The sequence below is a fragment of the Trichoderma evansii genome (assembly GCF_050947405.1).
Source record: "Trichoderma evansii strain SZMC 28006 chromosome Unknown GGI43scaffold_6, whole genome shotgun sequence".
Classification (NCBI taxonomy): domain Eukaryota; kingdom Fungi; phylum Ascomycota; class Sordariomycetes; order Hypocreales; family Hypocreaceae; genus Trichoderma; species Trichoderma evansii.
The window spans coordinates 704095-729851 of NW_028145200.1; the positions used below are offsets into that span (position 1 = coordinate 704095).

Below are 25757 nucleotides of genomic sequence, written 5' to 3' on the forward strand. Positions count from 1 at the left end.
AATGAGAGAGAAGGGGGAAAACAGGAGGATTCAAGAGCTGTCGTCTTTTTCGTGCTGCGTCTTGGCCTGCTGCGAAACGTAGTAGGCTTCGGAAAAGCTTGAAAGGGAGCCTGTGAGAGATGCTGGAGGGTGGAAAATCACCAATGCATGCCCAGGTTCCTAACTTGACTGCATAGCGGGATTGGACTCTTCCTTTGGCGCAGCTGGTGGCTCAAGCCCAGCTTGTTGCGCAACCCGCTTCCATGTTTCCAGTTCGCGATACAGTCTTTCGCACTCCTGCTTGAGCTTATCGTTGGATGCACTGAGCTCCGTGATAGCTTGCTCTGTGAGGAGCTTCTCTAGCGTCCACTTCTCAATGTTCTGCTGCTCGTTTTCCTTGAGTTGGGTAATAAAGCTAACGGCCCGCTGTAAAATCGAGCCTTTGTTCTTTTCGCAGCCCGGTACAATCTTGGCTAGCTCGTTGATGCCTTCATTAATAGTCTCGCGACGTCGACGCTCCACTACCTTATGTCAGTCCCCAAGGCCAGCCCACCAAATACCAATAGTTTTTTATATTCTTACCTTCTTTGTGGTTATCTTTGCGCATCTTGTGCCATTCCTCTGATCCAACACTCGGCTTGGGATTAGACGGAGGAGGCTGGATGACATATCTGGCGTGTGGAGGAGGCGGAGGGTGAGGCTGAACTCCGTTCGGGGGAGGTGGTGGATTTTGGTTGACCGTTGAGTCCATCAGGGGGTCGGTTTGCTGCGTGACATCTGTGCTGAAAGGGGTATCGTGTTTGAATGCGTTTTCATGGCCGTGATCAGGGTCAACAGCCACCTGAGCAGAGAACTGCTCCTCGGTTGATGGCGGTACGTGGAGGGTCGGATACATGCCCAGGGCAGCCTGAGCTGTGCTAGTAGCATTGGAAGGGTCCGAGGCGTCGGTGTGATCCGCAGCTGCGGCCTGCTGAAGGGCATTGAAATCTGCAACATTGACGCCACTGGCCGCGGCCGCCTGCGAGGCCTCGATGGCGCTCTCGATGAAGGCGGCCGTGTCCGCCGGTGAGGCTGACATGGCTGCGGGAGGAGCAGCACGCTTTGCGCGTCCGAGGTTGGGGCTTTCTAGTTCGCGCTTTCGTTTCTGCCCAGGAGAGCCGGGAAAGCCAGATAGATCAGGATGTTCCGTTACAAGTGTATCGGCCATCATTTGATTCTTCGAGTGGGTGAGAGAAAACTGTCGCGAGCCACCGAGAGGAGTGCGTAGTCCTGACAGCTGTTTTGGCCGGCCAAGAGAATTTTATAGTCGAAAGTCCAAATAGCTGCAAAGTCTACGGTTAGAGCTGAAGCACATGCAGCCTTAAGCCTATAACTCTGGTTAGACGAAGACACTATAAATACGAATGCTTGCAAGCATATATTAAGGAAGCGCCAAAAAGAAAAGTTTCAGCTTGGCATGTAGGCCCTTGTCCATGCCCAGCACGGAAACTCATATCACTGGACAACAATGGTGGCAGATGTAATGCAAGGCTGAGATCGAGATGAGCAAGGGGGGTTCAGATTCGGGGGGTGCAAAGCCTGGCCACGGACGAAGTCGAGCAGCAGCAGGCGCGCATTCGCTCAAACACTGAACCGAGACCGACTTGCACGATGCTAATGCAGCTCCTGCCGTGTGCGCTGAGACACCGGAAGCGATCCAAAGGCAGCGAGCCGTTTGCTGACGGCCGCGCATCTCATTCATCGCGGCTCACTTGAGCTCAGGGCGTAGTGAACGGGCGCATCATTGCAGTCGCAGCGACGATGCCTCACTCTTCATAACCTGTGGAGGTGCAGGTGCAGGTGCAGGCAGACGCGAAGGCGACGACGGCGACGGTGATTCAGCTCAATCAAAGCAAAAGGCAAAATCCAGAGCGCAATGGGGCGTGATAGAGTCGATGCGAATGTGCGTAGTGCACATTGATGAGCTTCAGATGCGTCCTGACGTGCGGGAAACGGGCGGTGATGCTGCAGCTGGTGAGGATGCACGGCGAAGAGCAAAATGAAAAAGAAAACAACTCATCGCGCGCCTCTCGTGTTGCCAGTACACCGCGCGCCCAAAACATCGCTGACATTCGCTCTTGAAGCCATCGTGACAAACAGACGTGGATTGCATATAGAAAATCATATAGAACTTACCAGGTACCGTGACGTGATGAATATGTGGCTCTGCTCTGTTTGGTCGCTCCTCACGTGAAAATCTCGTGATGATAGCGTTAGAGCGACGGTCTAAGTCAAGGTGACAACTTCATAAAACCGCATCAGAGGGCATAAAAAAGTTGAGAAAAAAACGGTATGAAGAAGGAGAGTGTCGCGACGCCCGTAGCCGACAGCCTCAAGTAACAAAAATCCTTATTCTTACAAGGCGCAATTTTTCCTGCTCTCGTTCTGTCTACGTTGGAAAGAGAGACTGAGTTGCTAGTCGGATCACGGGGACACGTGAAGGCAGGCGCGAGGGGGCATGACTGAAATACTCTTAGTTGAGGATTGCGGCCTGAGGCTGAAACCCGGGAGGCAATAGCACCAAAAAGAGAGGAGAACGCAGGTACCTGATACATGCCAGCGCAGGAGCCTGGCTTGGATTTTCCAGGTGTGCTGCAGGCACTCAAGCACTTAGCACCTGTTCCCTAGTGGTACCTAGGACTAGTGGTGGTGGCCAATCATCACGCGCGGCCTGGCACGCAGGCGCAGCAAATGGGAGAAGCGCCGGCGCTTTTCTGGCCTGGGCTTGCGCTGCACATGGGTGCCGGGAAACGCTGGAGATTGGACGGATGAGCGAAACCATGTTGACAAGGCATTCGGCGCATGATACAGGAGTTCACTTTAGAGTGCCGTTAACCTGTTTGTTACCTGTCTTTGCGCTGAATAGGTACGTATCTCTTAGCTCGGCTGATAGACGCAAAGTGCTTGCAGTTGCCGAGTACGAGCTGCGAGTACTCTGTACTTCAAGCGATTTAACGGTGGCCTCTGGGATGAACTCCAAGGTAGTATCAGCCAAACTACGGCCGACGGGGAGCAGGAGCTGCTGTTCCGCAGTGCCTGCTCTCCACCCCAAGCTGGCCATTTCAGAGCAGAGCTTGCGATAAGCTCGACAAGCATGCTTTGTACCCAGTACCTGTTACTAAAACAAAACACCAGCCAACAACAGCTAAATCAAGCTGCCTCCCACCCTCTGGCCGCGTCGACCTTTCTCAACGGGCGGGGCATATGGAACGCCTCCCGCACCGCCCAAGTATCACCTGCTGGGGCTGATAAGCCTCGCATCATGCCTAAAGTACTCTATACCTCACCTTAGCAGTTTATACGCTGCCCACGGTAAGAGAGGGCTGCAAGATGCAAGGAATACCGGCTGGTACGGAACACCCAGGCACAGCATGCCTGCTTGCACGTATGCTCGGAGGTACTCGGATGTACTCGCTCATGCCTCTCATGCCTCACCGCACTGCTCACCGTCCCAAGCGCCTTGAGAGACGCCGTGAACCTCCCTGCAGTCATCTGATGAGAGCAACGAATCACTTGACGGAGAAGCATTCGACCCAAGTGGGCGGGTGAGACCCTTGTTCATGCGGCCCCCAAGCTGACGGTGGTTGATGAGTTGAGAACGAGCACTTTGATGACGACGACAAAGATGATGAAGATGAGAGAAAAGGGAGAGGATGAGGCGGGTGTAAAATGTTCAAGACTCGATGCTGGTGTATGGACTGAGATGCTTAACTTGAAGCATGCTGTCAAAGCCATGGTTCTCGCCCATGAAAATGCCTTCGTCATTTATCATGTTGGTAAGTCTTTTTCTCCCGCTCCTTCCAGTGAATCACATCCTATCACACATGACATGAGTAGCCACAGGGATAAAACGCCACATTTACTAGAGAACGCAGTCTGACAAGAACAACAATTTGCAATTCAGTAGATGTAGTCGGTTATTTGTTATACATCCCGTCCGTCGCATGGAGGCTGGTGTGTCAAATGTAAACTATTGATGATCATACATGTAGTTTTGAGTAATCGCTTCGTTGCTAAAAGATTGCATATGAAGTACTCTGAACTTGTACACAATGTGGCTTCTAGTACCGCTTTATTTTTAGCATACAAGATATTGCTGTGACTTTTTTTTTTTCTTTTTCATTTTAGACACCGGTTACGCAAAGTTAAATTTGAATTGGCTGTATACTAGGTATACACCAAATACAGAGACAGGCACCATAACCATTTTTTTTCCTCATCAAGGTAGCAATATTCAACGGCGAAGTAACGTCTCATTAAAGTTACCTTTTATATTCAACGATATTTTTCCGTACGGCCCGCGAGGCCCACCTTCCTTACTATAACTACCTGTATATGCTGACGGCAAATCCATTCTTTGCTTCTTTAACTTCACCGAACTAGACACCAATAGACATGAATGCATTATTAGTCTGATCTAATACGCGCTTCGCATTGCCAAATCATGAGCGAATATATGCATTTAAGAAGTATATAACACTTAAACATAGTAGAGGCAGTAGATGCTGGATAACGAAATTGGGGCGTTGAATAACAATTCCCTATTCTTATTGGGTCATAGCCTCCTTTTCCCTTAGGTTTAGAGCTAAATCTTGCTGTATCGAGTGGATGCCGAGCCAATTTCGTAAAATTGGAGCGACCCATTTTGTGAAATAGACTTCGTCAATGAAGCCACTTGCTTGGAAGTTTTTGTAAAGACCTTGTTGGGGTTCTACCAATGATCAAACGATGGGATTCGACGCAGTAGAGCATCTTAAACTTCCCGCGTCAATGGCTCCAGATCCTTCCTTAGTGGCGGCTTGCTATGGATATCAGACCCATCCCGATTAAACTATTATTGCTTAACCGAGAGACATTCCAGACACAGTGTCTGGGCATCCGGCTACTTTGCTGTGTGGCGAGCTGGACTCGTTATATTTTTCGCCGTTATTGGATGCATATATAGCTAACGTCTCTCAATTTCTCAGCAGAGGCCGAGCTTCCAACCAATCTCTCAGGCTGCCTTTGAGAAACTATCATCTTCAAAATGCTACAATCTTTTTGAGGTCACTCCTTTAACAGGTATGCATAGATTATTCTGCAATTAACGAATGCAAAAGCTTCTCTTTAATAGCAGTAAGGTCTCCGCTATGTATATCGACGGTAATTCCTGCAATTTTTATTCTTCAATTAATTTTCCAATAAATTATGGTAGTATTGCCCTGAAGAAGTAGCCAATACTTCATGTCTAGGTGCCTATTTAATAAAGGTTGGTGGCGGCTGCGGCTGTGATACAATTCGTATCAAACCTCATTCATCAGTAAACGGTATAGATATTTAATTTGAGCTTAGTCGAAGACTGTCCGACTGACGTCATCTCATCTTCAAAGGCATATTTAACGTCCTCTAGAGCAAAGTGCAAACCCTCTACGGCAGAGTTGTGTAGATATGGTGTATATTCTGGGATGTCTGAGATGGGTGAAGCTCTCAGCGATGCATTATGCATGACACTATTCAACTGTTTGGCTGCTACTTTACGACTAAGGTAATATAAGCCTGGTAGCTGCAGCTGCAGTGTTCCCACTTAAAATTAGTAGCGTGTAGCTCAACTTGAAGCTACTCGTACAGCTGTAGAAGATTGGCTGCAGCAACTTGATTTGCTTTTGCTTTGCTTGCATTGAGTATTCATACAAAAATTGGCGAATGCAAACACCAGATATTGCCATGCTCAAACCGCCGCTAATGCAAATTCTCGATAATTTTCAGTCCCTTTTGTTATAGACAAGGTACAGTCGTATTAAGCAAGCAATATTCATGCAATGATTGGCTTGTGGGGACTCCAAAAAGGTTCAAGCTTTTTATGGGCACGTGCCGGCAGCAACTACATTGGGAAATTTCCTTCTAGCTGCAATTGTGAGACAAGGTCAAACCAAGTTTTTGCCTGCGGCAATGCCATGACGGAGGAAGAAATCGCTGCTTGATTCAAGGATGATCATCTCCTCTCCGCATCCCTTGCCTCAGAGAAGAAATCATTGGCGCGTCTAAGGGACCTCCCAATTGCAAACTCTGGACACCGCAAAACACCGTCCCGACCTTGATTTTCCATTCACGCCGCGGACATCGCGCGGCATCGTCGTCATTGACTCTGGCGTGGAAAGCTGCAGCAGAGCCCACCTCCAACTTCAGCAGCCATGGCTCCTCCAACGCAGACTTTCAACCTAGACGTTGAAGCCATCTCTGGCATTTGCGGGTGAGCTTCAATGTTGCATAATACCAATTCAATTGCTGACTTTGTCTTCCCATCCAGGTCCATATCCATTGCCTGCTGGGGTTAGTGACATCGCCGTTGTGCAACGGCCTCTTCAAGGGAACATTGACTGACTCTTTTCCAGTTGTCGTATTCTCTCCGCAAATCATACAAAACTTCCAGCGAAGCAGCGCCGACGCTCTTTCGATTCAATTCATCATCATCTGGCTCTTGGGAGATGTCTTCAACATTCTCGGAGCGGTCCTACAGGGAGTTCTTCCCACTATGGTACGCTCCCATCTGCTCGCGTGACCTCTACAGGAAGCTAACTTATCCGTCTCTAGATCATTCTGGCGATATACTACACAATTGCCGACATTGTGCTGCTGGGCCAACTCTTTTACTACCGTGGATTTACGTGGCGCGATGAGCCGACCCCTCCATCCCCGCCCAAGACAAATGGTAACGGTAACGCTTCTACTTTGGCGACCACTTCGGCCAATGTGGACGAGTATACTGCTCTGATTGCGAGAGTAGAGGAACATGGCCACCACAGCCACCATGACCGCCGTGGTCGGCGCGGATCAGATTGGTCTGGCTTCTCGCCAGCAGTACCGCATATTCCCGAGCCACCAACGACCCCGCAACCGCCACCAACTGCCCTACAAACTACGATTTGGAACTCGATTGTGATCCTCATGGTGTGCGCGGCTGGCGTTGCTGGATGGTTCTTGGGCGAGAGGGCCACTGGCGATAAAAAGTCTCCTGCTGATAGCAGTGATAATCTGGAGTTCAACACTTTGGGTCAAGTGTTTGGATACTTTTGCGCCGCTTTATACATTGCTTCTCGACTGCCGCAACTTATTCTTAACTGGAGACGCAAGACAACAGAAGGCCTTAGCATGCTCTTCTTCCTGTTTGCTTGTCTAGGAAACGCCACCTATGTCTTGTCTATTGTCGTATATGCACCACGTTGTGGCGAAGAAGCTTGCACTCCAGATGAAGCAAGGCGGCTCTATGGCCGTTACATTCTCGTGAATCTAAGCTGGCTCGCTGGCAGCGCTATGACGCTCCTATTAGACTTTGGTGTTTTTATCCAGTACTTTTTGTATAGGGTAGAAGAGGACGTTTCGGACGACGAGAACCGTAGCGGCGATGACAACAGTGCTATTGATGAGCATTACGATCAAAGACCGCTGCTTGACCGGGGTGATTAAGAAACGTCCCAAACCTTGACACTCGGTATCGGAGTCGCTTCCTTTTGGAGAAGGGGGGAACGGATCAATGTCATCTTTCATTGCTGTAATAGTCTCTGGTATAACTTTTTTTTTTAACTCATTTTCCTTTTTCTTTTATTTTTAGAATTTTGCTGGATACAGACAGATTGATGTATGGAAACATTTTTAGGCAAGATATGGGCTATGGCAACATAGCGATCAAGCAGGTCAACAGGACAACATAATGGACGGGGGTTTGTACAAAATGCGATGGCTTCATATTACTAGCGAGCTTTTAGTAGCTTAAAAAATTTAATGAAATAACTAAATCTCAGAGAAGGCAAAAAGAGTGAATACCAGTTACGCGAAATCAAAAGATCAATTATATAAAATATATAAGATAACTATACCCGTAATCTAGCTTTAAAAGCATATGACGTCCCTGCTACACACTTGCAATCGACATCTATTTATTATAATAGCTTAAGAGCGAATATTAGTGAGATTTTGAGCGCGCGATGCACTGGCAATACGAGAGATGCGCGATGAGTTTTTTTCTTTTTCGTTTGCTCTTCGCTGTGCATCCTCACCAGCTGTAACCGTTTCCCATACATCAGGACTCACCTGAAGCTCATTACTGAGCACTACTCAGCATCGCCGTCTAATCTATGAAATGATCGGTGACACTGTCTGGCAGCGAGGCAGCGAACAAAATCCCCTGTAGATCAACAGATGCAGCTAATAGTACCTAATAGCACCAAATATTGAAATAGTGCAAGTACGTATGTGCACCTCTGTGATATGAAAAGACTCATTTACATGCGAGAACTATGGTCGACTGATGGGGCAAATGAGGGGAGATAACGAATAGGAAGATGGAATTTTTCTTCCAAGAAATTAAAAGAAGGGCAGAAGAAAAGATAAAAAAGAGAAGGAATGAGAATAGAAATAAGAGAGAAAGCAAAGGCATTACAGCCAGTATCGATATCCGGTGGGCGGTCAGACGGACGCAGCTGACATGAGATTTTGGACATCTGCCACCCAAAGTTTGGCACTCGTGCTTTTCTATACCTCTGCCCTCTTCTCCTCATCACACACTCTCTCTAATTTCTCATCTCAATAAACAGCTGACTATCACCGGGTGTCTCAATTGGAGTTTATTGTGCTCTACATCTCTAGGAGTTTTTCCAAGTTATATGATCTTCGACAACCACGCACTCGTGCTGGTCTCTGATTTCACTCTGCTTAATCTGCGCTCCATAACATCGGCATCTAGTTTACAGTTATTTTGAACCCATAATTCATTGCTACTGGAATCGCCAGTATGCCTAAGAAGGCGGGCCCTTCTCTCCTCTGCGAGTGGATGGTTGGCACGAGTATTCAATCCGCTCTTGGACCTCCTCCCAAAGCGTCAAAGCCCAAACCGAGACCAAAGAAGCGCGACCTCATCAAGCTCCATGTAACGACAGATGATGAATCTGGTGAAGATACCCTCACAATCACATACCCTCGATATGAACGGCTTAACCAAGGCAAGGAAACGCCGGCTGCAGTGCCAGAGCCTGCAGCGCCAGACCCTGGATCTGAATCCGAGGTAACGGAAGTGGTGAAGAAAGTTCGATTTGAGAAAGAACCTGCTTCATCTGCAGCTGTAATGCCGAAGAAATCCGCCATGAAAAAGAAGACTTTGGTGACTTTCTGTGAAGAAGAAGAGACAACGTCAGACTCTGGTGGAGATGTTACATCTACCTCTGCTTCATCGGGAGAAGTGACTCCAGACGCTAGTTCTTCAAATGAGAGCTCTGCTGCCGATACGTCTTCAGCTGGAGACACTTCCTCTGACGAATCTTCCAAGGCAGTCAAAGCGTCAAGGTCAAAAAAATATCCCAAAAGCAGGAAAATAGAGAAGCCAGCTCAGAGTTCAGATAGTGAAGCAGACTCTGACCCTCACCCTACATGTAAATGCAAGGAATGTACCACAGAGAGGACGAAGCGCAAGCAAGAGCCTGTCTGTGAAAAGAAAAAGTGCAAAAAGAATGAGAAGACCGTATCCGCGAAAAAGGCAGAACCTGAGACCGAGCCAGAATCCGAGACGTCAGCATCTGAAGCGGAATCATCAGCCGACGAGAAACCTCCGCCACCGAAAAAGGCAAAAGAAAACAAGAAAGGAAAAAAGAAGGTCGAAGTTTCTGATACTGAAGGTGAGACTTCAGAATCAGCAAAAGAGGAAGATGTGCCCAAAAAAACTCAAGAGAGGAAAAAGAATAAGAATGAAAAAGGGGGGAAGAAGGTAGATTCTTCCAAAAATGAAGGAGAGACTAAAACTGAAGAAGCCAAAAAAGATGCAGAGAAGGAAAAAGAAGAGACAGCTAAATCCGAAGCGAACAAAGGCAAGGATAAGGAAGCCGACGACTCAAAAAAGCCTACAGCTGAGGCTACTTCGCTACCTTATGCGACAAAGTACGCAGACGGCCATCCTTATTCACACGCTCGCCCGCCTAATCTTATTGCTCCTATCCGCGCTGAGATGATGCATACGGAGCGTGTTGTCGAAACGCAAGATGATCCTTTGCCGAATGCATACTACGATGCTCTCCACAACGTAGTTCGCGTATATCACGGCTCAGTGTATGGACAAAATGGACGGCATATGTTTGCAAACCGAGAAGGTACATCCGGGCAACCACATCACCCCGACATGTCACATCAAATGCAGAATCCGTATTACTCTAGTTACAACAATGTAATGCCGCTTGGGCCGCCGCCACTACCACCACAGCAGCAACAGTTACCTATTCATGGATATGAGCATGTGCCGATTACTCAAGGTATGCCGATGCCAGGCTGGAACGCCATGGTACCGCCTCCCGGATACCCACCCTACAACTACTACGGGGGCTTGATGCCGCCGCCTTGGTATGAACAACAATTCAACAAGCAAGGTAGAGGTGCACTTGACATGAATGGTACTCCGGATGGCAAAAGAGGCAAAAGTAAATCACAAGAGCCAGACAACAATGTCATGCCAGAGGTAACAAAAGTATGAATAAATCCGCTTTGCCACGCTCGTCTGGAAAATACTAACTTTGTGAAGCCGAATCCATACTACACGAAAAGAGTGTCGGCGTTTAGCAACATGGGTAGCAACCGATCACCTTCCAATGGAAAGCCGCCATCAAATTCTGGAAATTCAAAGAATGGTAAGGATGATGCCCCTAATTGGGATACCGCTTCTCGTAGAAGCGTTGGAGCGTGGGCAAATAGTAGTAATCAAGGCGGCGCTACATGGGGTGATGCTGCTCCCGTTGATACGAACAACAACACAGGAGGTGGTGATCAATGGGGTACTGGGGGCGGTAGCGGTGGAGGAGACGCATGGAATGCAACAAGCAATGATAACCAGTGGAACAACACGGGTGGCGATCAATGGGGAGGCGGTAATAATGGAGCATGGAATGGGTCTGGGAATGACCAGAATACTCAAAATGCTTGGAACACTGGCGATAATGCAAATACTGGCGGTACCTGGGGCGATAGTTCGGTAAACAATCAACAGCAAACGAACGATAACAGCGGCAACGACGGTAACCAAAATCAAGGGCAGTCAAGTCCTCCAGCAGTAGAAAAGGATCCAACTCCTGCTATGATTGATAACAATGTTGCCCCCGTTGTGGTGACGACAGCTTCATCAGAGGAACAGTCCAAAATGCCGGGTAGCTGGTGTTCCGAGCATGACGGGCAAGCGGCGTTTGTGAATCCATCGCGGCAAGAGTATCAGCCTCCCTCGGTGGTGCCAGCGTGGGGAGATCCAAGTATGGCGGCGAATACGGGTGGACAAGTGGATTGGTGAAGCGGCAGAAGGGAGTTGTTATGGTGCATCTGTAAGCTAGACTGGGCGACTTGGACCATGTGCGTTGAAGATCTAAAAATAGATCGGCCATTGAAGTTGGGCATCTAGGGATTAATTCACGGATCTGGGATAATTTACCATTCATTAATCTTCTCCGGGGCTTTTATTCCTCCCATTTGGCCAACTTGACAGCTAGGAATAAGTCAATGTGAATTGTATGTTTACTACAAACTTAGGCTAGGTAAGTTACCAAATTCCTTTCAACTACTTCACATTGCTTACTTCAATTATTCTTGTGTATTCTTCTACAATAGTTAATACCCGCGGTGAATCAGTTTCCGGGGATATTCAGTTGAATACGATGATGCGGTCCTTTTGAAAGGAGACAGCCCGCGTCCAAACCCCTGTCAACTATGACCAGGATATATCCAAGACTTCGTATTTCTTGCGTTCTTACGCCTATGCTCCGGGTAAAGAATAAAACACCGTATTTCGAGAGAGCTTGGGCCGAGGTGTTCAAAGGAGAAATTGCAGATGCCGAACACTCCTTTCTTTTGTCAGCAAAAGTCGGAATTTCCCCGAAGTGATGAAAATGAAGGTTCAAGCGTTCTCCTATCAACATGAACTAAAAATAGAGTCAAAGTCTTTACACTACTATTGCCGGTTATGCCGTTTTATTATATGATGTCATTAACCACAGCAATAGAAAGCGTAAAATTCATTCGGCGTTGGCATCAAACCGCTAGAATCACGAGGTGAGCATCAAGCACAGGATATACCAAGTTATTCTCACAGGCAACCTCATTTTCATTCAATCTCAAGCAAATTTTCTATTCCAGATTCTCGTCATGGCCTAACCCAGCATATCATATATCTAACGTTAATCTATCCATGCAAGGAAGTCCACCAACTAATTCCCCATCCAACGCCTATGCGCCCAGCTTTAAGCACTTCATTAACGAGGTCAATACCATGAGCCATCCCAAAATCAGCAAATCAAATATAACAAGCAAGAAACCGTCATATCTTCAAGAAAAATGTCCAACGACGCTCTTAGCACTTCCAATCCTCCAACCGCTTATACATCCATCCACTCGTGTGCTTCAGGGATGTCTTTCTCTGCGACATGCCAGGCGCATAGCCCTGTCCCATGTAAATCTTGTCGTCCATCTTGCACAAATCTTCCACAAAGTTCCACTGCATGCACTTTGTCCAGCCCTGGCAAGCTGCCTCACATGCCTCGACCGACTCCCACGCCTTGTCCCAGAGCGCCGCGTCGTATTTGCCGTTGTCGGCCCCTGGCTTTGCAGCCCACTGTCGGTTACCGGAAGCGACCTCGAAGACGCCGGAATAGTTGTCCCACCACTCAGCGTGCTCCTTGATGTTGGGGAGGATCATCTCGTTGAAGAAATCGCGATGCAGGAGCGGTCCCTTGCTCCAGTCCCAGCGCTGCTCCACCTCATAGTACCGGGCGATATCGCGGTTGTGCACCTTGTGCCACGACAGCAGCGGGCTGCACCAGTTGGCGCTGGCAAAAGCAAAGCCCCAGTGGACGACGGGGTTGAATCCAAAGGTGAACTTGCCATCGCCGCCGTTCTCGCCAAATTTGACGCCATGCTTGCGCAGTGCGTGAGCGAGCACCTGGTCGCCGCAGCAGTGGTCAGCCGTGTACTGGTAATACTCCTCCGTCAGTCCTCCATTCTCATTGCCCTGCTTTCCAAAGGACTGCTCCCATGCTCCCCTGGATAGCGCAAAGCCTGCTCCGCCATGGGCAAAGATGACGTCTGATTTGGCCGCATAGCTGCCCAGATAGTGAGGCTCCTTCCAGTCAAACTTGGCGAGATAGCCCAAAACACCCGGCAAGAAGAGGTATGCATCGTCTTCCATGTAAATGTACCACTTGGCCTTTGGCCAGTTGTCACCGGCATGCTGGATGAGCGGAATAAACTTGTACTTGTCAATGATCCAGCCTCCAACGGGGCCCCATTCATCGCCATTGACTCCTGCAGCTTCGACATAGTAGTTGTTGGCCATGTACTCGGGCTGCTGGCGGTAGACGTCAAAATCAGGCTGAGCTTTGGCAGTGGAAGACATGTTTGCCAAGACGTCAATAATGTTGAAGGGGCCAATCCGCTCGGGGATATCAGAATAGATGACTGTGCTGTCCAGGGGAATGCGGTCATGATCGAGCGTAGTGGTGAGGTGCACCAGCATGCGCTTCCACACGGTTGTGCCGCCAGTCTTGACAATCAGCAGGACGTCATCCGTTGAGAGACCATTGTATGAAATGGCCTTTGCAGCCGGCTTGTCTTTGGCAGGGCCCTTGTTGCTGCTGGTTGGGGCAACATATTCCACCTTTTCAGCAGCAGGTGTCTCTACCTTTGGTGCCTCTACCTTTTCTGCCTTTGTGCCCAGGTCGACCACCCTCCGCTCGCCATCAGCAAGCTCCACTTCCTCAACTACGATGCCCTTTTGTTTAGCAGCGTATGGAGTGTGTCCATAGTTCTCCAACGAGGGGTCAATGAGGCAGTAAAACAGAAAAAAACATGCGGCAATGATGAGAGCCGGTATCAACCGGTTATTCTTGTATGTTACCAACATTGTGTCACGCTCGCCGCCACCAGCCGCACAACTCAATTGAGAAAAAGTTGCGGCACGAGCGGTGGAAAGAAGGTTGAAAATAAAGAAGAGAGTAAAAGATAAAAAGCCAGTGGCAGGAAAGGGGAATTCAAGGCGTTTGTCGATCTCTTTTCGGGGTTACAGGCCCGGCCCGGATCGTCCAATTTGCTGTTAGTACACATAAACTACTCTGTATAAGTACTCGGGAATCTCGCATGTGCGCAAAAGGGCTTCGGCTGAGCAAGCTCCGTCATAGTCGCACCAGCAGGCTAACAAGATGCTAATTTGAGCGTCTCCACGCAGTCATTGTTTGCTACAATACGAGGCAAAAACAGCCCCCTTTGGCGTGCATGACTCCCATCGCGCCAAGCAGAATGCGATGGGACACGACTTGATACTCGAGCGCAAGAGAGCCAATACCTGTCAGCCTCATGGATAGCCCCTAGGATGCTCCTAAGCAGATTGCCAATTCAGGTAACTGCCGACCCAGGCCTGCTAAGCCCCCCCTGACTAAGTCGAATTGACACCAAATGGCGCCGGCGTCAGAAGTTTGCCGCTGCCGACTTACTTGCGATCCACGGCCACAACGGCGCTGGACGCAGAGACTCTCTATTCTCTTTCTTTTGCAGAGACATCTTGATTATTGTTTAGTCATGTGATTATATATCTCGCTGGCGAGTTACCTATAAAGGGGGAATACAGACGGTTCTCTGATTTAAGCTGCTTACCCTTTGCATGGCCAGGACGAGGTTAACGTTACGACTAAAGCCACTACAAGTACGAAAAGTGGAAAACCGTCTGAGTGTTCCACAACATGGCTTCTAGCACACTTCCTAGCAGTGGTCCATTCGGGAGATGGGCATGGGTCTCACGGGATTCCCTAGCGACAACCAGGCGCTTGGCTTCTCGTGTTAATTTTTTTCTCCGAGGACCTTTTTCTGGAGGATCTCTCGCAATGTGGGCTCAGCCCGTCTTCTGCCTGGCTGGCTTAATGTGCTCGCGCGCATAAGGTTGAAAATTTGCATGGCGGAGCTTGAGCGTTGATGCTTTTTAGGGGCAAACTAGACCAACTACAGCATTGTCCGATTGATCGAGATACGAACGCCGGTATCACCAGCGCCAGGACGGAGCATCTGAAACAACCTTGTCTCTGCACGGGCGCTGTCAGATTACTGTATGTCCACTAGGCGACTATGCAGTCCGCGAGATGAGATGCGCAGAATCCTGCTCGAGCACCGCTCAGCTGCCGCATTAGTACTATTCTAAACCAAGCAAATAGTATTAGTCTTGTGTTGCCCGCAAGCAGCTGGGAACAGCACGGCAAGTAAGACGAACGAAGCTGTGAGCAGATGAGGCCAAGCATGCAGTGCAGGGGTCGGAATCCCTCATCGTCTGGAAGAAGCAATGGCCGGTGCCCAACTTATACACCAATTACCGGCAGACGCTTCTTGTCGACCCTTAAAAATCCCTCGGGATCAACCCTGGAAGCGCCCCATTGCCTAGGCCAAAGACAGCTCTAGTTTGCATGTCGGCCAAGAGAGCTCAAGACGCTACTCGTGAAATTATACGGAGGTGCGGAAGCAGCGCCCCCCGGACTAAGAAGAATCTGGCCATGTGAAGGGAAATACAAACCAAAAGAGATATGACAGACAAGAGAAAAAACCCAGCTAGGCTGACGGGAAGGTGCTGTAGCCTCAGCTGGGTGTATCCAGATTGAGAAGCTAACGCAACCTCGGCCTTATTACCAGCGAGGTAAGCAGGTTTTTTTTTCTTTGAAATAGTAGTTGCTCCTTGGAGTAGGTCAGTTGCTCGCTTCGACTAATCATCATCACCATTGTTAGCACGCGAGGACTCGGGTGGTATGTTATGTCGATAGGGTGTCCAGCTCAACTCATTGTCTAGTTTGACCTTGGTTGCCTGGGACTTGTCATCGTCACGGCATTTGAGAGCAGAGTCTATTCTTGACAGACCTGCTTTCCCCCCTTTCCATATCTTTCTCCTCTTCCCTTCTTTTTTTCCCTTGCTGTTTCAGACTTGAAAAGTGCATTTTGAAGTTTCTTCAGTCACTCGTTTATTCTACTCTTGTCTTTTCGCTTAGACGCTCGTTCCTCTCGGCTTAGGCTATCCAGCCTTTAGCTCTCTCAAAACTTGTCCATCATGATGGACTCTTTCCAGGATGGGCCTGGTCCCCAAGTCGTGACCAAGGGACGCCATACAACGCTGCTTCGCATGGCAATCAATGTTATTGGTTGCTTGATTAGCATCCCTGCCTACTGGGCCATCACTGTGCACTGTCACTATCCTGTTACTCTGGATCTGGTCTTCACAATCCTCCTGACTGAGCTGAACCGGCTGGTGAACGAAGGCCGTAGGCTTCAGTTTTACGAAGAAGAGTCTCCTGAGCCTCTTCCTCCTCCGCGAGATGAGGGTTACAGCTCTTACAGCTCTAGCCCTTACGATGAAAAGAAGATGAGCTTTATGGAATCGCAGATTGTGCCGCAGTCAAGATTGGACAGCATGGCTGCTGTTGTGGGATGGCGTGAAGATCCTGCTCTGTTTACCAGGGCTTTGGAGAGTTACAAGAACGCCAAGCATTGTACCTTTATGTTGATTGGCATTGACGGAGATGACGTGGCTGATCGTGACATGGTTGACGTCTTTAACATTGTAAGTGTTGAACAAGCATATAAGCATATATACACACCTAGTATATGTGATATAGAAGAGATCAAGGTTAGCTAACAAGATTGAAACAGGTATTTCCCACTCAATCCAAAGTGATCCACGTCCCTCAGCCACTAGGTGAGGTGGCAGAACAGATCCTCGCCAAGCATATTGCCGTCTGCAAGCAAAATGGCCAACCCGTTAACATGGAAGAGTGCCATGATATTGCAATGAGACACTGCTTCCAGCTCGCCCGGACTATCCTCGAACAGGAGGGGGTCAACCTCAGCAACGTACGCAACATCTGCATCCGCCAACGACACATGCACAAGAAGGGCATCATGTTCACTACCTTTGTCTTTGCACTGGTCATCGCCGACGTCTTGGGGATTGAGTTCCTGTGGTCGTCGGACTCGGATACTCTGGTACTGCCCAACTCGATCCACAAAACGGTTGATGCTATTGCTCAAGACCCAACTATTGGAGGTGCCAGCTCTGGTCTGATTGTGCACAACGGATACGAGACTGCCGTGACAAACCTGGCCGCCACAGTCTACTGGGGCGAGCTGTATCTGACGCGCTCCTCACCCGCCTTCACCGCAACGAGTGACTGTCAGAGCGGTCCTAGCACCGTGTTCCGTCTGGCTGCGCTGCCGGCCATCTTGATCCCCTGGTACCTGCAAACTCTCTTTGGCAAACGCATGATTATCAACGAGGACCGCCATCTCACCACCAATCTTCTTAAACGCGGCTGGGGTGTCGTATTTGCTTCAGATGTCCTCGCGGCCACGGATACACCGACGACACTCGCCCGTTGGCTCAAGCAACAAGTCCGCTGGGCGCGTGCCACGCACATTGAGTCCCTGCTTCAACCCAAGGTTTACCTGATTACACACCCTCTGCTCTTCTACAGCATGAGCAAGCGTGAACTCGGCCCTCTTATTGCGCTGATCGCCACAATGTGGTATTTTATCACGGGCGAGCAGCTCATCATCGTCTTCATTGCCGATTTGTTCGTGCGCGTAATAGCCAGTGCCCTATACAACCTCTTCCGCAACCCTCATCGCCTGGAACGCGCATCTCTCAAGTGGATCATCCCGGGCATGTTCTTTTACCACATTCCGCTGCCTGGCGTGCACGTCTGGAGCTTGTTTACACTGACGGCGGATGGCTGGGGCACCAGCATGCGCAACAACAGCGAGATGGCCAAGAAGGACAGCGTCAGACAGGCCTGGTGGGAGACTGGCTTTTTCGTGGCCTGGATGGGCGTCGTTGCTGGCTGTGTGGCGAGATGGCTGGCGACGTATTACGAGCTGTCGAGCGGAGGGCTGTTTTTGTCCATGGTGGTGAGCGTTGCGGCGGCGGCGACGGTGGCGTGGAGATTTACCATTTACCAAATGTCATGATGGGTGGACGAATGAATGCTTTGATTTACAAGCCTGGATTGCATATAATACATATAGAGTACGTGTACAAAGTACGACGAAGATATAGACATAGACGGGAGCATATAAAAAGGGCAATCTCTACGATTGTAGAGCTAATGAAATGAATTTTATGTAATATTAGATATATGCTATTAATATCCTATAATATTATTTTTTTATAATAGTTGTCTTTTCCTGTTTACTTGTAGAATTTGGTGCTATAAAGTTTTGGCGTTTTGTGGTAGTTGCGCGTTAAGTAGCTTAGTAGCTGTTTTAATTGAATCGCGTAAATACGTCACAGGACGCGTTAAGCTGTCAACCCACTAGCATGCGAAAATATATGGAGTTGCTCCATACAAAGAATTGAATAGAGGCAAAAGATTGGTCTTTAATTTTCCGCAGCAAAGTAGTGTAATTGTTTACTTATAAATGCTGCCCCTCGATTCAATTCACTCGCCTTAAACAGCCCCATCTCTCCCCACTTTGACAGATTTACATCTCAGTCCATTAAAAAACCACTTACAACACACACATCTACATCATCATCACCAGACATCATACAGATATAAAAAAAAAAAAAAAATGGCTCCCGTCCCCTCCCCCGAAATCCTCGTCACAATCGCCGAGAAGCTCACCCTCCTCAGCCTCGCCGTCGAGACGAGCCCCGGGTTCAACCGTGACTCACCACAGGCCAGCGGCGGGCTCTTTCACATTTGGGACTTTGTCAGGCGCACCGATTATATGCTTTCCGAGGTGGAGGGCATTAAGCAGCCAGGGTATCAGTTTAAGCATGCGGGGCAGATTAAGATTAGTATGTTTAATCATCTTTCTCTTTCTACATATATATATATATCTACACAAAAGGTAAATTGTCCTGAAATAAATGGGATAGATGACAGAAACGGATACATGTTCAATGGCAGGCATGATACAGATACCATATTCTGTAGAGGAATAAAAACATAAACAGAAGGACGTTTATTCCATGATGACACAAACATCCATCTAGATCATACTTCAAATTACGAGGTACACATCTCAAGCAATAAGAAGATCATAAAGGAAGAGTTGAATTCTTCAAGAACTGGAGGCATCATTGCTCTCATCAGTTCTGTGCTAAAACATCTATATAGATCGTCTCCCACGTTAAGTCCAACCAATTTCCTCCCAATAACAAGCGCCGATATGCAAAGTATTCCAAAATGAAGGAAAGAATGATAAAGGATAAATGACCAAAATTGTCCATGACCAGAGAAAAACGCCCATGGTATCGTTATAATGCATATATGCCAATCTCGCCGCTCCAAAAGAGCCAAAGCTAAAGAATAGAAAAAACAAATTGCCGCGTCGAGTATTCCGCTAAAAGTCCGTTATGAGATCCAGTTCCAGTCAAGTTCCGTTAGACATTTCCAGTATGAGATAAACACCGTTGAGTAATGAAAGAGGAGGGCCAAGAGAAAGAAAGCCAAAGCAGCACATATTGCACATTTGTGAAAAAGATGGCTGCTAATAATGCTTGCTCTTCTTTGCTTTCTCGCCCTTATAGTCCACCCCAGCGACCTTTTGACTTGCTCTTGGCCAATCGTCGTCCAATGTTGCCAAAGCAAAGACAGGTGCAGAACAACACGCTAACCATCCAGATGCTCACTTCGATAGTCTCCTGGCTGGCAATGCTGTTCAGTGCTGTCGCCAAATCTGTGTAAGATGCCGCAAAGGGGATGCTGTTGCTGCTGCTGTTGTGTGCAGCAGGCGCAGGAATCATGTCCGGATTGACGCCCCAAACGAGGATGGACCCGGCGAGGCCTACGCCCGTAGATAGAATCAAGGCAGAGATGGATCGGTCGATGAGCCACCACAGCACGAAGCTGGCAAGAGCCACGGCCACTGAGAGCTGCATGCTGGAGCTCCACGCAAGACGACGCTGCACCACAATCACATGTTAGTACGTCATACGACCCCACAGCGAATGACACGTTTGAAACTTACCACTGCAAACGCGACGCCAACAAAGACGCCGACTGCCCGCATCACCAGCGCCCAATCCGTCTCTGACGCAGTCTCTTTGGCGGCATTTGGCAGGGGCGCCTCGGATTCTGCCACAGTCTGCTCGTCTTCGGATCCAAAAAGGCCGTCCCACAGGCCGTCAAACCAAGGCTGCAGCGCGCCGAGAGCCACACCGGCCAGTCCAAAGCCCCACAGCGCAAGATATGATCCGTTGTATTGCGGAATGATGCTGCTGGCCTCGGTCAGCTGGAGTAACCGGGACTCTTGGTGCAGGTGCGTAACCAGCACTCCGTATCCAGCACCGAGCACAAACAGCACCATGGCACGCGACGCCAGTGAAACCGCACCACCGGCAGGTGTCACAGACTGCTTCAATGTCGCTTCCGCAGGCTTGTACGACATGGCTCGTCGGCGCGGGAGGTTTGATCGATCGCGCATCAATTCGTAGGTGGCCTGGCTGATGCTTTCTTTTCGTCGCTTGACCGGCGTCTCTGCTCCCGTCCCCCATGGCGTATGGAGCTCCTCGCCATCTTGAACGCCATTGAAGACGTCGTCTTGGTCTTCACAATCGTATATGCCAGCCAATGTCGAGGTATTGAGGTTCGCGGTGGATTGTGACTGGGTGAGGGCGGGCGGAGAGTCGGGCGGCGAGGGACGCGAGCCGAGGAGGCCAGAATTGATCAATTCGCGGCGGAAGCGGGCGAGCTGGATCTCTTCTTCTCGGCGCTGCTCTTCACTGTCGCTCTCGTCATCTTGAGGCGGTGTGAGGCTCCGGGGTGGCGGCGTGGAACACTTGAGGTCGAAGACAAAGGGCCGGCGAGGGATGGGTCGAAGCAAGGGAGGGCCGTCCCGAGAAGCCTCTGCAGTATCCATGGCGGTAGTGGTGTTGGTGTTAATACTGGTATTGGCGAGAAAATGCTGTAGAGGGTTGAAGGAGAAAAAGAAGAGCTTGTCGTATGCAATAGTAGTATTTTCAAGCTTGTAGCTGCCAAAGCAATTGAAAGGAGAGGAATTGAGCTGAGATGAGTGATCAAAGCGCCTCTAAATCCTCCAAGTCAAGGGTGCCCGTGACTCTTTGCTCTGCCTCTCTGTGCTTACTTGATGCAACTCCAGCTCCAGATTCAGCTTCAGCTCCACCGCTAAGGCTAGGGTTGTTGAGCGTTCCGAATGCGTGCAATGCAATGGTCTGATTAAGCACCGGGCCGGTGGATCCGAGGAGGCGAAAAAGGGGATCGGATGATGCAGGTGTTATGATGGTGATGTTTTTGGTGTTTCTTTTTTTTTTTTCGACGCTGCGAATACTGTGACCTAAAAATTGGTTAGGCTAAATCCATCACATGAAAGTGCCAAAACGGAAGCTAGACAATTGAATAGCTGGATAAAGAGAAGGAAAAAAAAGTGGCTCTGATATGATGGGAAGAATTGTACTCCGGCAGTGGGCAGTTTTTTTGACGATTCCCACTTCTGGATCCATCTCAACCAGATGGCCGAAAACGAATGCGAGATGCATTTTGTTGAATTCCGTTGCCTTCTTTTCATCTTCTGTTCCCGCTCTTTTTTTGGGTCTTTTTTCTTTCTTCTTTTTTCCCAGCTTTCAATGTTGGTTCTACTTACCAATTGTTCAGTGTTGGCTTTGTGCACCGTAAAAGTGCTGCACGGCGGCAGTGCACAGGGGGCGGATAGATTTCCGTGGGGAATGCAGCTGAAATGCGATGCAGACGGATGGAGGCTGCTGCGCTGCTGTTTTGACAGGCGGAGTCGATTTTATTTTTAGGCGGTAGTGCGACCTACAGTGCCCGATGCACGTGGAGAGCGTGCAGTACTGTACGGGATTTGATATTGGCTGAAGCAGAAGTGAGTCAGATGCCGAAGGCAGGCAGTCAGTGGCAAGCAATAAATGAGAAACAGAATCAAGGGAGGGACAAGTCAATAGATCAAAAGTAAGAGTAAAAGGAAAAAAGAGAGACAGCGAGGAGGAGGGGGCAGCTTTAACGGAATGCCTGGCCCGGCGTGCCGCGTGTTTCAATGGCTCGTAATGAAACTCTGTTGTCTCTTGTCTCGCCTTGGAACGCAGCGCATTCGCTGTCCTGTTCATGCACCCATTCCCGCTTGCGTTCTTTTTTCTCGCCTAAGCTATCCATGCCATCCAGCCCATCCATGTCTGCCCTCTCAACAAAAATACCCGAACCGTGACAACTCACTTGAGGCGTAAGGCACCGCACATGTGACTAGGCCGAGGAGGGCAATATTGGAGACCCTCCTTCACGAGCTCAGGGCGGGTGACCCTTGAAGGACAGTGCGAATTGGCAGAGTATTGAATTAGTATTGCAATAGAGCATCTATCTCTTTGCTTGAACATGAGTTAGGACACTGCTCGAACAATGGTTCTATGGATGCAAAGCAGTAGATGAATATAGAAAGCACCATTCCTTGCCACCCACCTGTTCACAGGTCATCAATATTGATAGCAGCATCCGTAGTAGTAATAGTAATCGCCGTAGTATTGGCCGCTGAGACAGCTGCTTTGGGCACTTGGATATACCCACGCATAGGGCCGAAGCGGCCAGACCTCTCTGTTAGCGGCAGGTGTCTCTCACAGCTACACAGTACAGATTTTTAGGGCACTTTTAGGCGCCCATCCTTGACCTCAAGCTCTTGCCCAGGTCAGCACATCCGAGTGATCTACCAAGGATCTACAATATTACTCACGTCTTACTATAATAGCTTCTTACTATAAGTAAACAATCAATCCATCCCCAGTACTGTAAAAGCGTCTAGATATAGATAGCATCTTTTTCTTTTACTCTCCTTGAAACAAAAACTTGACAGCACCCATGATTCAGCAACCGCAACGGCTGAAACTGCATTTACCCCAGACTTTGCAGTACTAGTGCCTCGCGCATAAAGACGAGAAAACAAAAAGGCAAAAATCGCCCCTCGAATAAAACAAAACACACCTCTGTCAGCTGGGTTGCATCTTCTCCGCACCACGAACCGCAGCTCAGGCCCCCTCAGCGAACGGTTCGACTGTCCACTAGGCAAGTTTCCGGCGCTGCCTTCTTCCCGCTTCTCCCTCACGTAAAAGTCAGCACGGCTCGATGTTTAAAGTTGCCGCCGGCAAAAGCAAATAAACCCAAACTTACGCCCAGGAATTTAGCCAGGAGATAGTTTATCGAGAGCTGCAGCGACGAACTCTCAATAGTACACAAGTAAGCTTCAATATTTCACAGTAGCAACTGCGGTAGCATCACTTACCATCTTCTCCTCACTTCTCAGCTGCACCTCTGCACCTCTGCATGCAAGTCGAACCGCCGCTTGGCACGAATTGATAGGTACAGCACATAAACCCAGCAGCTAGTAATGGCTCCGTATTCTTTAGCTCCCCTCCACCTCCCTCTGAGCTGGACGAGTCAGAAGCGCTGCATTTTCAATTTTCACGCTGCTCGTGTGACATGTGACACCCCGCATTTTCCAGTCATCAGAGTTTGGTTTGTTCGGAAGACTGCGTCTAGGCCATCGGAACTGGCCTTGGTTGGCTGCTTTTTTGCAAGCACTGCATACCAGTAAGACACGACATCTGCTGATATTCCCAGGGCTTGCATATTCGCCGTCTAGCATGTAAAAGTCGTCATGAGCATAAACGATAAAACAGACTCCAAGCATGTCTGTAGCAGCCAGCAATGCTGTATACAAACACTATTACACTACTACCGTTACATAGCTCCAAGCGACCTCTCTGTCTCTTCTCCAAAAACGCCACCCGGTACTAGCAATCTGCAAGTCATGCCCACCCACCCCGGCCAACACCATCCTTCGTAACGAACCCTTGTGTCGTGTGCCTGAGTGCGGGCGTGGCGCTTCGTTAAAGATTATTAACCTTTCTAAATCAGGCTTCAATAAAAGGAAAATTAAATCCTGCGTAAGCGAGCTCATGGTTATTGCAGAAAATGTTCAAAATATATTGAGCAGTCGAGGCTAATGTGCAGCGCGATGAGAGGCTTAATCATGTCTATCGATTCCAATCGTCCGCCCAAGTTGAAAGTGCACGCATAAACATATTTACAGTAATCTGCCTATGTACATGTAGTTACTCCTGCAATATCTCAAAACAAAGTTTGTGCCTAAACGGGGACCTGTAAAAGAGAAACCCAAGATATCCATGGATGCAATCTGGAAAATATCCAGACAAGGTACATGTACTCCCACATCTGTGTAGGGGCTACATGTAGCTTTCTAACCTTTCTGGTGCCATTGCAGTGAAGCAAATGGTATCCATCAGTAAAGGCTAAAAAGCTGTGTACCTAGGTATCCAGATTACACGTCTTCGCATAAAGTTGTAGTACCTCCCAATGGACAATATGGGTCATAATAAGACGTATTTCGACAGAACATTTGCTCACATTGCAGTTACACAGTTCAAATCCTTGAAAAGTCATATCATATAGAAGGGAAAGCTATATCTTCACAAGACACTCAATTACCTCGTAAGTACATTTACGTTTGAACCCCAAGACCGGGCTGAGATTACTTTTCAGAGACCATGTTCTTTGCGTTACCTCAAATTAGCCAACTCTACAAGACATGTATGCCTCGTGATGTGGTACGGACATATTAGATATACTATTGCAGAATAGTCCTAACTTTTTGACTAAAACCTCATGAGACACGACACAGCGAGCATGAGATCAACCAAATATCAATTCCAAATATATTCTTTAGCCTGTTGGGAAAAGGTAGAAATATGAAAAGGAAGCAGTTTTGATCCGTGCTTTAGCACCCTGATACAAATGACGTCTGTCATGTCTAACATTATATGCTAACACTTCTCCAGTTCCAAACTTGATGGCTCTAGCGTGGCTCTGCAAAGCACATGCGAACTTTCTAGTTGCACAAAGAGATGAGTAGGAGCATCCAAGTTCATACTTCTGATCAGGTTCCAGAGCAAACGACTTATGCAATGTCCGGCTTTGAGTTGGCCCCCTCTTCCTATCATATATAGAAAACTTCACCGCACGTAACTTGACTCCTCGTTATCATTGTCATTGTCGTTGTTCTACGAATTATGATCTCCGACGGTCCGATAGCGATAGCAATAGCAGGGTGCTTCGCCGTAGGTCTCAGCCAGCTCCTTGGTGCAGATATCGCAGATAGAGACTCCTCGCTATGGGAACTAGGCTTATAATGTGAGGCCCCAAGAGTCTGCTCTCATCGTCATTCGCCGAGTTTTCAGCTTGACTCATGCTTGCCGACCCGTTGCAAGACACTGTCTTATTGCTTATACCAAGTTTGTAAAGGAGTTGTTCATATTCCCAGTGCTTTCAAGTTCACTGTCTTGCATGGAAAAAGGCAGCCTTAAACATGACGAATAAAAAGAATCCAGACTCCATCATTAGCAGGAAGCAATCATTTGTACCACCACTACATGATTATTGCATTCCACTACGTCCGTATCAAGAAGAGGAGAGAAGCGGCCAAGATATGCCATGATACAATGTACGCACATACTGGAAACGATGCAAGACAGGCATATACGTATTATTTTGTGTCTCGAGAGTAAAACATGATTTGGTCGAATGGAAACCATATCTGTAATTTCTATCGAAGCCGCAAAAACAACATGGGGGAAACAGAACAGATGAAAGCATCAGCAGCAGATAGCCATAGAGAACTTGCAACAAGTTTCATCTCTGCGCAAACAAGCAAGCAGACCGCTCCTACAGCCACCAAGACCG

General features: G+C 48.5%; 7 protein-coding genes across 7 annotated transcripts; 4 read left to right on the top strand and 3 right to left on the bottom strand.

The window, feature by feature from the left end:
• Positions 1-159: 159 nt before the first annotated feature.
• Positions 160-1186, bottom strand: GGI43DRAFT_382338 (basic helix-loop-helix domain-containing protein; the record flags this gene model as incomplete). The annotated part of the gene is made up of 2 exons (XM_083203233.1): positions 160-500; positions 562-1186. 2 exons carry the CDS (start codon positions 1184-1186, stop codon positions 160-162), a joined length of 966 nt encoding a protein of 321 aa, XP_083062113.1.
• Positions 1187-5920: 4734 nt separating this feature from the next.
• On the top strand, positions 5921-7853 carry GGI43DRAFT_401136 (PQ loop repeat-domain-containing protein). The gene is made up of 4 exons (XM_083205532.1): positions 5921-6247; positions 6305-6327; positions 6390-6532; positions 6589-7853. The coding sequence occupies exons 1-4, from the start codon at positions 6189-6191 to the stop codon at positions 7459-7461; spliced, it is 1098 nt and encodes a 365-aa protein (XP_083062114.1). The 5' UTR covers positions 5921-6188; the 3' UTR covers positions 7462-7853.
• Positions 7854-8720: 867 nt separating this feature from the next.
• On the top strand, positions 8721-11439 carry GGI43DRAFT_433170 (uncharacterized protein). Its single transcript, XM_083209697.1, has 2 exons — positions 8721-10501; positions 10556-11439. The coding sequence occupies exons 1-2, from the start codon at positions 8786-8788 to the stop codon at positions 11309-11311; spliced, it is 2472 nt and encodes an 823-aa protein (XP_083062115.1). The 5' UTR covers positions 8721-8785; the 3' UTR covers positions 11312-11439.
• A 666-nt stretch (positions 11440-12105) lies between these two features.
• Positions 12106-14415, bottom strand: GGI43DRAFT_331997 (glycosyltransferase family 31 protein). The gene has a single exon (XM_083201984.1). It carries the CDS (start codon positions 13910-13912, stop codon positions 12365-12367), a length of 1548 nt encoding a protein of 515 aa, XP_083062116.1. The 5' UTR covers positions 13913-14415; the 3' UTR covers positions 12106-12364.
• A 1354-nt stretch (positions 14416-15769) lies between these two features.
• GGI43DRAFT_331983 (glycosyltransferase family 2 protein) lies at positions 15770-18196 on the top strand. Its single transcript, XM_083201983.1, has 2 exons — positions 15770-16597; positions 16687-18196. Exons 1-2 carry the CDS (start codon positions 16088-16090, stop codon positions 17998-18000), a joined length of 1824 nt encoding a protein of 607 aa, XP_083062117.1. The 5' UTR covers positions 15770-16087; the 3' UTR covers positions 18001-18196.
• A 407-nt stretch (positions 18197-18603) lies between these two features.
• GGI43DRAFT_382343 (uncharacterized protein) lies at positions 18604-18899 on the top strand (the record flags this gene model as incomplete). Its single annotated transcript, XM_083203235.1, has 2 exons — positions 18604-18832; positions 18886-18899. The coding sequence occupies 2 exons, from the start codon at positions 18604-18606 to the stop codon at positions 18897-18899; spliced, it is 243 nt and encodes an 80-aa protein (XP_083062118.1).
• Positions 18900-19274: 375 nt separating this feature from the next.
• Positions 19275-21272, bottom strand: GGI43DRAFT_332006 (insulin-induced protein-domain-containing protein). The gene is made up of 2 exons (XM_083201985.1): positions 20008-21272; positions 19275-19942 (listed from the first exon to the last, which is right to left on the bottom strand). Exons 1-2 carry the CDS (start codon positions 20896-20898, stop codon positions 19562-19564), a joined length of 1272 nt encoding a protein of 423 aa, XP_083062119.1. The 5' UTR covers positions 20899-21272; the 3' UTR covers positions 19275-19561.
• Positions 21273-25757: the final 4485 nt, after the last annotated feature.